Source organism: Anoplophora glabripennis, unplaced genomic scaffold, assembly GCF_000390285.2.
Source record: "Anoplophora glabripennis isolate ALB-LARVAE unplaced genomic scaffold, Agla_2.0 scaffold580, whole genome shotgun sequence".
In the NCBI taxonomy this organism is placed as follows: Eukaryota; Metazoa; Arthropoda; class Insecta; order Coleoptera; family Cerambycidae; genus Anoplophora; species Anoplophora glabripennis.
The window spans coordinates 176,490-190,759 of record NW_019416656.1 but is presented as its reverse complement, the minus strand read 5'-3'; the positions used below and the strand labels follow the sequence as shown (position 1 = coordinate 190,759).

Genomic DNA, 14,270 nt, shown 5'->3' with positions numbered 1-14,270 from the left:
AACAATCAAAACATTTGGCAGGAAAAAAATTGAAATCGATGTTAAATATCGATTCATAGGAAGATTCATGGATTTCATTCTAAAAATGAACTTTCAACACTAAAGAAAATTCAAACTGCAATCATAGACTTTTTAATACTGGATGTTTAAAAAAAATCATCCTATGATCAGCATGGAAGGTACTGGAGCAGTAATCAGGACACAAGTAGCGCCGTCAGTGTACCGAAGGCATGAGCAAAAGGTCAAGTAAAGATAATCCAGTTTTAAGCACCACCTTACTCTTCACACAGATCTACATGTTGAGAATGAACCAGTGCCTACAATTTTGGGACCCTAGTACAACAGTATCATAAAATTTCACTTACGCTTTCTCTTGATTGTCCAGATGGTGTACCAGCTCATCTCTTTTGTTGACAATCTGTACTAGTTCATCTAAAAGGATTTGCTCCCTGTTTCGCTGATCTTCGGTTTTTCTCCAATCTTCGATAGAGGCTATTTTGTGAAGTTCTTCGTTTAATAATCTGTATCTTGTTTCAAGATCGGCTTCTTTTTCTCTGAAATAGATCGAGTTAACAACAAAAAAAAAATACTTCATCAATCAAATAAAAATAATAAGTAATTGTCATTTACAAAATTGTTCAAGTTGTGAATGAACCTTTGAAACTTGTAGTCCACCCCTTTCATATAAATAATATTCTTGTGACCCAAAACAGCAGATGAAATTTTTTAACTGAAAGTATTTATTTGTGGTATTTCTTAAATGATACTATTTTTCTACATATTCTGCTACGACGTAAACTAAAAATTAAAGAAAAAATTCTGAATGGGTTGTGCCTAACCAATGTTACAAAGTTACATATGTCTCGATACTTGAGGACATGTATTATGTGTGATTCAACCAACAAATATACTGTGTAGGATAAAATTCTTAATAAAAGTATGCTCTTTAACGTTTAGGGGGTCTACAAAAATTTAATTCTTATTCAGTTGCAATTACAGCCGCTCTGTTCAAGTCCAAAATTTGACCAATTTTGTGCTACATCCCTACTATTTTGATTCTCAATCATATTAGATTTGTTTTCTTGAGATTTCATTCCCTTCTCTATGATTTCTGATTACTGAGACTAAATCTCAAAGTTGATTGGAGAACTGATTTTAAGGGTAATTTTTATAGAGCATGCTTACAGTTTTATAGTCACAAGGTTCGTTTCTACCACATCAGACTTGGTTAACTTTTACCTATCGATGACTGTAAGTTCAGCTAAATTCATTCATCCATAAGGAAGTTATGCGCAAAAAGATTGTCTCATGTTTTTGTTGAAGGGAAACCAATCTCAAGATTACAGGAACCCAAAGTTCCAGGATCCCAGACATTTTGTAGGATTTCAATCATAGCATTAAATAAATCTCAAATTAATTGAAATCCTAAAATATATAGAGATGTTGTTCAAGTTTTCTGTTTTCCAACAGGTCAAGCTTGAAATTCAATATATGTTATTTCGCCGAAGTGTAAACTATTTTTTTTTCTCATAGTTTTAAACATGTCTAATTTCGTGCCTAAAAAAGATTATTTGCCGGAACTTTACAAAATAAATCTGCAGCTGAAGTACCTACACAGAATTCTTGTGCAGACTTATGCGACCATGCTCTGTCGCAAACAACATACAGAGATTGGTTTAGACGCTTAAAAAATAATGATTATGATGTTGAAGATAAAGAAAGCTGACGCAAAGAAGCAGATTGCAAATGAAGAATTGGAAGAATAACTTCATGAAGGCTCGTGTCAAATGTTAGCTGAACTCGCAGAATCATTAGGAGTTAGACGCGGGACGCACCAGGGTTCCAGGAAAGGTCCACGGCAGATTGGCGCCATGACCAGACACATATACATGCGAGCGACTCCATACCAAGACTCTTAAGAGAACGCTCGCCCCAACAACATTCCTTCTCGCTAAACTTGGTTTTCAATAAAAATACTTTTATTTTGCAGTTGAGAGAGTTTTATTTTGCTGCACACTGAAAGCAATCTCAGCATTAAAAATGATTCAAAAGCAAGAACATTTTGTGCCGTACGTACGAGTTGAAGCCGGGAGATACAGAACAGCAAGCGTAGCCATGGGTCAATATCATCGGCAAAGCCAAATATCCATGGTTTCAAGCTGCTGCTCTGCGTTTGGTGGGATCAGCTGGGTGTAGTTTATTATGAGCTACTTAAACTGAATGAAACCATCACGGGACAATTACAATTGATGCGTATGAGCTGAACATTTAAGGAAAAACGACTGCTATATGAGGAAGAGGCACAACAAGGTGATTTTGCAGCATGACAACACTCAGCCACATGTTGCAATACCGCTGAAAACCTACTTGGAAGCCTGCTATATTAATCAGATATTGCCCGTTCTGATATCACTTATTCCGATTGATGGCACATGACTTCTCCATTTCGATCAACCTCCAAATTTTCCTCATATGATTTCCAATTAAAATCTAATGTGAAATGATCCATATGACTTTCCTAGAATCTCTATTAAAATTTTGATATTTATGTAGCATGCTGCAATTTTTAGTAGAATTTGTGATAAATGGTTTCAACTTTCGACTTTAGTTGTCACATGCAAGAAAATGCAGGATATTTGTCATTTGTCAACTAATTATCTGTTATAATTAAAAATGTCAAAGATTACTGTGGAAAATTAAACTAACTAAATTTTTTCCCAGTAAATGGGAAAAATGTTATAAACGTGAACCAATAACTGAAAAAATCTCGTTATAAAAATTCCTTAAAATTTCATTACTCACAGAATATTAAGTTGCATCTGCCGCCTGAGCAAAGCATTCTTCTTGTTGACGAACATGAACCACTTCGCCATAAGGGCCTCTTCCTCTTCCCCGTTACTGTCCCGGGACTCCATTACAGCTCGTAATTGTTTCTCGAGGATCGCAGCCTGCTCGTCAATGGCACTTTGTTCTCTTTCCAGGTCGTCGTTTTCTTTGTCTATCCATGTGTGCACATCAATACCCATCTGAGAAAAATATGTTCGATAAAATATTGTAAATTTAACATTAAAATGTCGACACATACCTCTTTTAAGCCTAATTCATCAGGTAACTTATCAGGTGTGATTTTATCTCTACTACTATCATTAGGACTAGATTTTTCAATAGGATCCTCCGTATTATTTACAGTTTTTGATGAGTATATACTTCCATTTTTCTCCGAACCTAAATAAATATACGTTTTAATTTTCAGTGGCAAATTGTGTGAGGATGGCAGTACCTGAGCTGTTTTGCCTCTCCAGATAGTGGATTTCGTTATCCAACATGTGAAGCTTATCTTCAGCCTCCACGTAAGCTTTCACTGATTCTGGACTAACCCGAATTATTTCCGTAGTAGGACCGCCCGATCCCCTCCTGGCTTCAGCAAGTAACCTCCTCGCTCTTTCACGAAGCTGTGCTTGCCTTTCCTCTTCGGACTGTAGTCATTAAAATTACTCGCGTTAATAAATACGAAACCAGATAACAAGGTTATTCTGGATGTGAGATTCTGAATATTTGTGAACATGAACATGAACGAGAATGCAAATATTGTAGAGGACGTTCTTTTTGCATTAAATACTCCGTGTTTAAAATTCTTATTTACAGCAGTGAATTCATTGATTATTGACGAGGAGTGTCAACAAAATGCTGCCATAGCATCGCTATTGTATGAAGAGCATTTATCTTATATTTAAGCATAAGAATTTTTTAAATAATTTTCTCTAAAAAATTACAGAAAAATTTTCCCTCTCACTCAATCCACGGACACAACACATAAAATGCATTGTATTTGTGGCAAAAATAAGGATTCTTATGAGTCCTCTTTATTTTTTTACATATTTGCATTCACTAAAAAGCTGCAATGAAATGTACAAATGTGAATATGAATGCAAATTTTGAAGAAACAATTTGTACTTGTAAGTAAATATACATATTTAGAATACCTACTCCTTCAAAACATAAAGACATTAGTATTGCTATTTCTATCTATTGTTTAGGTACAGAGGGGATAAGTTACTAATTTTTTTTATTTATAAAAATAATAGTTCCCACATTCCATATTGTGTACAATTTTTAAAATAAACGTTACTATATATTCTGAAAAATTATCCGTACTTATACAGGGCATTACTATATTCCACCACAATATTGTACAGTTGATTTTCTGACCAAAAATGGGAAAAAAGTTCATATGAACGTAGGCCTGCAATTTTATTTTTGAAAGACAGGGTAATAAAATTTCCCTTCATTTATTTATTTTGTTTTATATTAATAACACACTTCCTCGTAGAACTGAATCACTTATTCACTACCTGATTCAGCCAATGCCCTTGAAGCTATATTATTACAGTTCTCCATAAAACAGATCACATAAAAAATAAGACCATACTTTTAGTTACATTTACCTCAAACCTACCCAAGGATATACTGTATACAGGGTGGGAAAGTCCCCATGGTATATCGGCCATTACGTGAGAGCGATAAAGTAAGTCATAGAAATCCGTGCGAAAGAGAAGGATGGCTATAATGAAGGCGTCTCATAGTCACCGCCCGTTTCGCCCTTCCACAAATAAGATCCACTTCCACTTGTAATTCAGCGACCGGTGGTCATCTTTGTTTTCGTCCTTTGGCTTTTCTTTAATAGATGTCACTACTTATACAATTCCGACTCCAGTTTTCCGATATGTTAATACAATCCGTTAACAGAGGGCAAAGTATACTTAAATGACAACTAAATGAACTTTAAATGCAACTGAGCACTATACTCCATTAGAATAACTTCTTAGTAGGAGAAACAAGGTCACTAGATTTACGAACAGAGGTATCTACTAGCTACAGTAAAAAGTTTTTTTTGTTACGTGTTGTGCTGCCCTCTGTTAACGGATTGTATTAACATATCGGAATACCGAAGTCGAAATTGTATAAGTAGTGACATCTATTAAAGAAAAGCCAAACGACGAAAACAAGATGACAACCGGTCGCTGAATTACAAGTGGAAGTGGATCTTATTTGTGGAAGGGCAAAACGGGCGGTGACTATGAGACGCCTTCATTATAGCAATCCTTCTCTATCGCACGGATTTCTATAACTTTATCGCTCTCACGTAACGGCCGATGAACCATGGGGACTTTCAGACCCTGTATAATACATAACATGAACAGGCTCAAAAAATTGTAGTGGTGCAAAAGGAAAATCTTGGTAAACCCGAAAAAACCACAGCAACGCTTTTTACAAAAAAGACGGAGAGTTAGAAGACTCACTGATATGGTGGCTAGAGACAAATCAAAGATTGTCAGAACTGGAGCTATCTAAATTCCAAAGAGTGACCTAGAACACTAGTTTGGTACACATACAGATCCAAAACTGCAGCAGGAAGAGTTGGTGCCAGCTCTAAACTTCATTGAATTTTATAGGAAAATATTAGGAGGGGGTATAAAGGCAATTAGGCCCTTATCTACTTCGGCAGCCAAATGGTAACAAAGACAAAAGCTTGCCTCCAAATTGGTCTAGAACTGCCACCAAGACCTATCTACTGTAGCTATTCACAATGAGGTGATATACTTCAATAGATAGACGTCAGGACATAAAGAAATACTGGTCAATGAAGAAGCAGATAACTTGAAAGAGATCTGCGGGTACTTTTAACAAGTACTAAACCTGTCCGTAGGATACTGAAAAACATCGAAACGTAGCCTCACAACTTGATGAATATACAAGTCGCATTGAAGCCACATACCCATGCAAAGGCAACAAATTAGCGGTAAATAAGCTATTGAAAATAAAATATGTCTGACGTTAAATAGAAGTCAAAACAAGTAGGTTGCTACAAAAATGCTAAAATGTGGAAGATGAAACAGCCTCCAATACATTGAAATGTGAAGCACTTTGGAATTTCTGGGAACAAACTAAGAGTATTTTAAAAATGGTAAACTTATTGAAGAACCTTTTAAATCTGATTAAGATGATGAACGAGTTACAGTTTGATGAACACTTATAAAACGTATCAAACAAAAATATTCAGATGGTTATTGATGTGACAAGACTGTGTACTCAGGTCTCACAACCTATTGTGCATGCCGCCAATAAGTGATTTTAAAACAGGCCAACGTTTTATGTGAAGACAAGCACTAGCTCTGCTAGAAACCATCTAATATCCAGAACTAACAGGAATGCTGCCCTCAGGTACTTGTATCTTTTCCAATGACAGCTGATATGTATGAAATCCTCATCTTCATGTCTTGCACTGACATTGATCAATTCTATTGAGGTATTTGTTTAAATGTCCATGACCCGTTAGAAGTTCTGTGACATTCCTAATGCTGCTTCTACTCGGCAAACAAATTTTTCAATTTGTTTCCACCTATGGGCTCTCTATGAGAAATCTGGCCTGTCGCAGAACAGATTTCTCTTGACCATCCCTCCAATGATCTACCTTGAATCCAATTTTAACGTAACATTGTGGTAGACCAAGTTACTGGTCGAGATGGTTAGACTGGTATTTCTACAAAAAGTATCGCCCTTAGATCATTTGTAATAGCACTCAAACATGTAAAATAATTGAGAATAAGGGAAAAAATAGCAAAAGCTTTTCAATCTGTAATGTGTATTATTAAAACAAAGCATTTGCAGGCACAATCGTATGACTTTGTTTCTTATTTTCGGTCCTAGAATCATTTGTAGAATTTCGTCGGTGGAATATTCAACGCGTTGTATATAACCTCCAATTTGGAATCTTGACGGAATCAGAACAAGGGGCACACACACCAGGACTTATTAACTTTCTGTAAATCAGTCAAAAATAGCAATACGTACCTTTGTGGGTGAGGCGGGATTGGAATTCTCTTTTCTTGTCTGCTCTAGTAGCATTCGCGCCCTCTCTCTTTGCTCGGAGTGTCGCATGAGTATTTGCTGCACACGCGTCAAAAACATTTTAATAGCATGCCAAACCTTCAAATTGTTAGTAGCAGTTATATCGAGTATGACACAAAAATTTCCCTTGGAAAATCTGCCCTATTGGTTAGTAACAGCAACAAGATTTTTATTTTAATACATCTACGAAGCCAGAAGTATTTAAAGATATTTTCTGCGAGTAGCAGAATCGAGAGGAGAATGTTTTATAGTACAGGTAGCCCAGAAATAATAGAAGTGGTAAAAAATCATATCTTCAATTTTTTTTTTAATAAATGAAAGTATCCCGTATTTTAAATAAATTGCAAAATGAAAGTAAGATAAAAACTGGACATGCTTTTTTCATTTTGCTCCAATTTGATCCTTAAAAAAATTATAAAATGATTTGTTACGTCTCTAAGAGAAAATATCAAATGTAGTACTAAATATAGTGATTTTTAGGATATTGCAGTGTAATATGAAGTGTTAACTTTCAAGTAGAGTAACTTCCTTTAGTGTTGTCAGATGTATTCACCAAACTAATAGACATAAACAAGTTTGACAGCTAATAATTTTTTTTATCATAATCAAAAGCAACAGCTGTGGGTGAGGTGCAAAGCGTAGAGAAATACATTGTACAGGGTGACCCAATTTTGACAGGGTTTTCTTATATTTCCCCAGGATGCAAAAAAAGTAGTTAAAACGTCCCTGGTTTTATTTTCAAAAAAAAGAAAAGAAAAATAAATGATAGAAACTGGTCGTCTCGAATATTTAAACACAGCATTTCTCTTTTTTGGTAGTTTTCTTGTGAGTTTGAATAAATTTCTTTTCTTTGGCAAAAATTTTTTTGTTTTTCTAAAGAGGTTATATACTTATTGTTTGGCATAGAATTTAGTGCTATAATATTTTTCTAAAATTTTTGGGTTTTAAATTATAATCTAAAATTATATTCTTTGAATTCCTTACATACATTTTTTAAATCTGCAAAAAATTTTCTTTCAAATGATGTATAATACACGATTTTACACAAAAAATCGTTTGAATATTATCTGAAATGTATATTTATTTATTCTAATAGAAATGTAATTTTTAATAAAATGTATTAATGGCAATGTCAAAAATATAATTGATGTAGATATTTTGCATTTTAATAGAGGCAACAGAGGCTCAACCCTAAAAACAAAAACTAAATTTCTACATAAATCATGTTTAATAGAAAATTCATGGGAAATATGAAGAGATCATTAGTGTAGAAATTTCATATTTATTTGAGATTAGGCTTTCTACAACCTGTATATCTACTTAACTAACATTTTAAAGGTTTATCAAACTTTCCACATTACTGCAAATGCCAAGACCACACCATTTATCGAAAATACAAGAGCGAAGAAGGCGTTGAAATATTGATTTTTTGTTCAGAAATTTTTAAGACACTTTTCATGAATATTCAAGACAGTATTTTTCCACCCCTAAAATATGTGTGATATTTTAGAAGTTTTGGGCTGAAAAATGAGTTTACCAGGGTTGCCTTTTATATTTCAGGAATAAGGAACAAAAAAAATTTATTGTTTATCTAAAAATTCTCTATGAAGATCAATATACATGTGACTGAACCAATTTTTAAAGCACTTTCCATTCCAATTGAGATACCTCCAAAAACATGCAATTTGAACATATCAACAGCTTTTTCACGCGTCGAAAAAAATTGACCTTGTAATTTATATTTTGATGCACGGGAATAAAAAAGTCATTAGGTGTCAAATAAGGGCTGTACGGCGGATGACTCATCAAGTCGACTTTTTCAATTCTCTAAAAATCTGTTGTTTGAGCTGATGCGAGGGAACCCGCATCTTCTTGATAGAGAATGACGCGACTTCGGCGGTTGGTTTCCCTTATCTTTCCGAAGGCTTCTGGCAAATAAATGGTTGTGTACCATTCAGATGTGACTGACGTTGCATTAATGGTACAGTGACCACATGTCCGGTTTTTCCATTTAGAAAAATGTAAACAAGTTTTGTTGGATTTGGCTCATCTTGAAAAATCCATACACTCGACTGCTGTTTACTTTCGGGCATAGATCTATGATTTGTCACCTGCTACGATGTCATAGATGTATTACGAAGCATCACGATCGTATTTATTGATCATTTCTTTCGACCAATCAACACAAGCCTTTTTTTGAGCGTTTATCAAATGACGTCGGATCCAACGCGAACAAATTCAAATTTTTTGGACGGCCAAATGTTCTTGCAATATTGAATGCCCTAGGATGCCACAATCTCACAATAAGCCACACAATGCTCTTGCACAGCATTAATGTTTTCTGGAACAACAACCGATTTTGGATGAAATTCACAAAATTCGTCAGTGAGTGAACCACGGCTACGATTGAATTGCGTATACCACCGATATACATTGGTTTTTGATGCCGCTTCATCGCCAAAAGTCGAACTGAGTTCATCGATGCGTTATTGTTGAGATAATCCACGTCGAAAGTTGCAAAAAATAATCGCATGGAAGTGTTCACGACTTAATTCCATTTTTATAGCCGAGATGAATTTTTCAAGTCAATGTAAACAACACAAATAGCGCCTGTACGTCGAAACATTCAGAGCAAGTATACCGACAAAAGGCGAACTTTACCATAGGAACGTCGGTTGTCAGATGGCAGCACCAGGATTGTCTATTCCCAAAATCTAAAAGGCAACCATTTAATGTCGCAAAAACAGACAAAAATTAAAGATATCCGGTATCTTTTAAAAGAAACAAAACATCTAAATGTGGTTTTCATCATTCACTTTTTTCTCGTAATTCAAACTAGAGACGTCTTAACTTTTTCAAATGTCGAGATTGGCCCACCCCATACACCTATTTTCCAAAATTATAGAAGCGTTGAGCAAAAAGGCGTTCAGAATAAACACAACAAATTCACTAAAACATAAAAACAGATATTAAGCTGCAACTTACAAGATTTGGTTTAGGCAAGTCGGAGAACACATCGTCTTCCTTCTTCTCCACATTATCGGAAGAATCGACGGCACGGTGCACGTCCCCGTTCGTCTCGGGCACCTTATTATTCATTACTCTATTATCGAACGGCGGAGGTTCGTCCTCATCGTCAGATCCGAAAGGATCCGTCAACTCGCGCCTGGTCATGAGTATCGGTTTCTTAACTTCCGCCTTCTTCTCTTCCTGCTTCTTCTGCTGTTGCTGCTGCTTGTCCCTCCCGGGAGACGATATAACCTGTAAAATACATTCAATGCACTCGTCGGATACGTTATCTCAAATATTACTTACTTTACTCATGATAGTCTTCGAACTGCTGAGTATAATATCCTTGACGTCCTTCACCATCGTCGGGGACTTCTCTTTGACAGGCTCGGGCTCGTTTGTATTTTTCAGCTGCAGGCGTAACTTCGAGGCGTCTCCTTTGTGATCGGTTTCTTTATTCACACTGTTCATCTCCTTCTCTTTGATGCTTTCCTGCTTCCTGCTCTGTTTGGCTTTCCGTAAATTAATGATTTCCTGGCCGAAAACTTGTTTGGTAATGTCGGTGTCTTTGTCGGTATTGAATTTCCCGATGATGTAATTACTCTCCTCGGAAGTTTTGCCTATCTGTTGGACTTCCAGCTGGTGGCCGGTAAAATGCGCCCTAAGTTGGTGGAGGTACGTCATAACTGCCAGTTTGTCCGGAACTAAAAAAATAATTGCAATAGTTTCAAATAATTTAAAAATGAGCAATTTTAATTAAAAAATTTAATCATTACCTGCTAACATGTGCATATCTGTTGGCTCGATAACTCTTGGAATTCCCAGTTTGTCACCGGCATCGAAAGCCTTTTTACAGTTACCTTTTACGTCGTGAGGAGATAAAGAATCAAATTCACTAAAAAAATTATTTTTATTTAATACAGTTGCACTATTTTTAAAACAGTATACAGGGTGTCCCGAAATTAATGTAACAAAATTTGGTCATAGATTCTTAAGACGAAAGGGGACCAGTATTTTTTCTTTTTGCCAAGTGGCCCCCTCTTTTGAAGTTACAGCCCCCTGAAATCTGCCCCTAAGAATAGTCTTTTTTATATCTCAGAACCCTGTTGTACAAGAATAACTAAATTTGGTACACAGAGGTTTTATGATATGTGGAATCTGATTGTGCTACGCTTTTTGACGGGGAACCCAATTAAGACACTTTTTCGTGGGCCCCCTTGCCGTTGGACCCAAAAAAATTTGGTCGCAAATTTGAATTTCTTAAAAATTGTTAGTTAGCTAGAAAGCCATTGAATTTAGAAACTTTTTTGTCCCTTGATATTTTTTTCATAAAACGCAACGTTTTTGAGGAAAATGGCGAATCACGACATGTATTCGATCACATTGATTTTTCTCGAAAACATTGCGTTTTACGAAAAAGGTATCAAGAGATAAAAAAATTTCTAAATTTAATGGCTTTCTAGGGGACTAATATTTTTTAAGAAATTTAAATATGCGACCAACTTTTTTTTACTCCAAAGACAAGTGGACCCACGAAAAATTGTCTTAAGGGGATTCCTCGTCAAAAAGGGTAGCACCATCAGATTCCACATGTCGTAAAACCCCTGTGTACCAAATTTAGTGATTCTCGTACAACAGCGTTCTGAGATATAAAAAAAAGGTTATTCTTAAGGGCGGATTTCAGGGGGCTGTAGTTCCAAAAGAGGGGGCTACTTGGCAAAAATTAAAAATACGGGTCCCCTAAATTTGTCTTAAGAATATGTGACCAAATTTTGTTGCAATAAGTTCGAGACACCCTGTATAATATATTTTAATATAATTACAATATAAACAGATGACGACAACGATATAATTTAAAGCAAAATAAAATTTGTTGTTATTTAAAATAAGGCTTTTCCAGTGAATAAAAAAACAAATCATTTTGAACAGTGAACATACAAATATATTTACTCGTAGAATATTTCTTGTTTAAACTAATATTCTCTAATTCCGTCCGAAAAAAATATTCCAAAGTTGAATTACTGAAAAAATAACTTTAAAGTTGTCGCTGAGAGTGATGCATGGAACTTTGCCTGTACAAAAGTAAAATCTAGGGATGTCTGTATTCCTACTATTTGTATTCGAGTACTTGATAAAAATTTTGTACTGGGGTTGTAACTTCAAGTAACCGATACATGATAATTACCATTAATCCGTTAATTATCCGTCATTCATTAATTACCTATTACGCATTATTTACCCAATAACCAATATGTAGTAGTAGCCATAAATTAAACTTTCTTACATATACGCCCAGTTGAAGAACGCGCGCGCGGACAAACGGCGCACAAACACAGCCGCACTGGGCGACTGGGTCATAAATTTCAGTTGTTGACAAATTGCCTAGAAGACCACTCATACACTTGAGTTTTTTTCAAACCATGTTCTTTATAAGCCATAAACATATCAACTGAGTCGTGTGATTTTTTTCCACATTTTCGTCAGTTTTGGACATACAAGTCCGATGCACTTTTATCAAACAGAAAATTAAATTTCAATGTTGCACGCTGTTCCCAAATATCAACCATTTTAAGATCGAAATAGTTGGCGCACGAAAACTGTTTCAGAAGTTCGCTGCAACAGTATCAAGTGACGCCACTTGGCAGACTCAGAAGGGGTTACGTGACACCCACCTAGCGAGAAAAGCCTGAACTAGAAGAGAGACACACAATGAATTTCGTCCGGTTATTTTTGGTCCCCCCCCCTATAAAGCAAGTACCAACAAAAATAAAATGTTTAATTTGAAAAAACTGTAATATCCGAAGTTAAAAATTATTGCAGAAGTTATTTCACAATGCTACGATTTCCTGAAGTTTTTTTAATTTCTAATTAAAGTGTTTGAATCTCAAAAAATTAAAATAGGAAAAATTATGTAAATTACTTACATCAAATCAGGCTCAAAATGATGGATAAGCGCACAAAAAGCCATACCATTCCTCCAGCTAGTAGTTAAATTAGTTACCTTCACTCCTTGGTAAGATTTGGTCATTTCTTTACACCACTCCAACAAATCCTGTCCTACAGATACGTCGTACATTAAAAAATAAGGCTCACGAAATAAATACAGTGTCTTACCAGGTGTCGTTAGCTTTTGCGGCGCCTTGGGCATTTCAATGTGTTCTTTTAACTCTAGCGGCTCTAATTTCAAGTTTACGCTCTTCTGAACGATCGTTTCCGTTGGCTTATTAACCGGCAGTTGGTTAATTACATTTACAGTGGGGAATTCGGCTTCACATTCTTCCTCTAAATTCTCTAATCTGTCCAGTAGCTCTGTGCACTGTTCAGAATAAATATCGTTATCGTCGGTTGCGAAATCGCTTTCTTTTGGAGGTGGCACTGATACGGGCTTGACTAGTTTAGATTTCTCAGCGGGTGGCGAGAACGTTTCCGCGGTCGGGGTCTTTTCGTCTGACTGTATGCTAGCCACTGCAAAACAAAGTGCGACTAATATACACCGCATTTCATATTTCAAGGAGCCATATTTCGTTTATTTGGTACTTCAATACAAAATAATAACTTGCAAAACAATTATTCTCTAATACCACCGATTTGATTTTAATTTTGGTTCTAAAATCAATAGTAAGATGTCGCCTTCTTTAAAAAATACATGTTAATGATTATTTTATCTAAAAGTTAGTTACTTTAAAAACAGGTATCAATAGTTTATTTTGTCAAATTCGGTCGTAAAAACCTAAATCTCTTAAATGTGTAACCTGCCAACTGCCTGGTTAACTATATGGACCTCAAGACACGAAGTTCGTTAGGAATTTAATAACAAATTGTTTTCTCTTTAAATATAACTTCAACTTCACATCTCTGTACCTCGCTTCGTCCTCGTCGACCTGCACTATCTCCCTTCACATGCACTGTAGATTGCTAACAATTCATGTATTTGCAATACGTGACCTTACAGCATTGATTAAAAACAAGAATTTCAGATTCGTATTCAAGGGAACAGCAACTACCAAAAAACTGATCCTCACTTAATGTTACACCCTATATTCTAATTTCGCATCCCTACAAACACCTCTGTACCTATTTTGCAAAAGATATCTTTAAAAGTGTTGAAGATAAGTGCCCAAACATTTAGTTTTTTCAGTTTTTTTTAGTTCGTCTAAATATGAATTAATAACAGGCTTTCCTCCATTTTAACACAGATTTTCTATAAAATGGACTTAGTTTGAAACTCAAATAACTTTTTTGTGTAAAGAAATTTGTAATTTAGGATGCAAATTACAATTTTCTTTACAACAAAAAGTGATCTGAGTTTCAAACCAAGTCCATTTTATAAAAAAACTGTGTTGGAGTGGAGG

At 35.4% G+C, this 14,270-nt stretch overlaps 1 protein-coding gene across 4 annotated transcripts in view; it reads right to left on the bottom strand.

Moving 5' to 3' along the window:
• The window catches only part of LOC108911926 (EH domain-binding protein 1), a 29,955-nt gene that overhangs the window by 3,161 nt on the left and 12,524 nt on the right, over positions 1 to 14,270 (bottom strand). For 3 of the 4 annotated variants that reach the window (XM_018717002.2, XM_018717003.2, XM_018717004.2), the window contains 10 exons: positions 13,033 to 13,383; positions 12,843 to 12,975; positions 10,695 to 10,813; positions 10,225 to 10,622; positions 9,895 to 10,170; positions 6,853 to 6,948; positions 3,281 to 3,476; positions 3,086 to 3,225; positions 2,803 to 3,026; positions 366 to 554 (listed from right to left, as the gene is read on the bottom strand). In XM_018717002.2, the coding sequence (XP_018572518.1) occupies positions 366 to 554; positions 2,803 to 3,026; positions 3,086 to 3,225; positions 3,281 to 3,476; positions 6,853 to 6,948; positions 9,895 to 10,170; positions 10,225 to 10,622; positions 10,695 to 10,813; positions 12,843 to 12,975; positions 13,033 to 13,383 (2,122 nt within the window). The remainder of the gene's footprint in view (positions 1 to 365; positions 555 to 2,802; positions 3,027 to 3,085; positions 3,226 to 3,280; positions 3,477 to 6,852; positions 6,949 to 9,894; positions 10,171 to 10,224; positions 10,623 to 10,694; positions 10,814 to 12,842; positions 12,976 to 13,032; positions 13,384 to 14,270) is intronic. The other variant, XM_018717005.2, reaches the window with a different exon arrangement.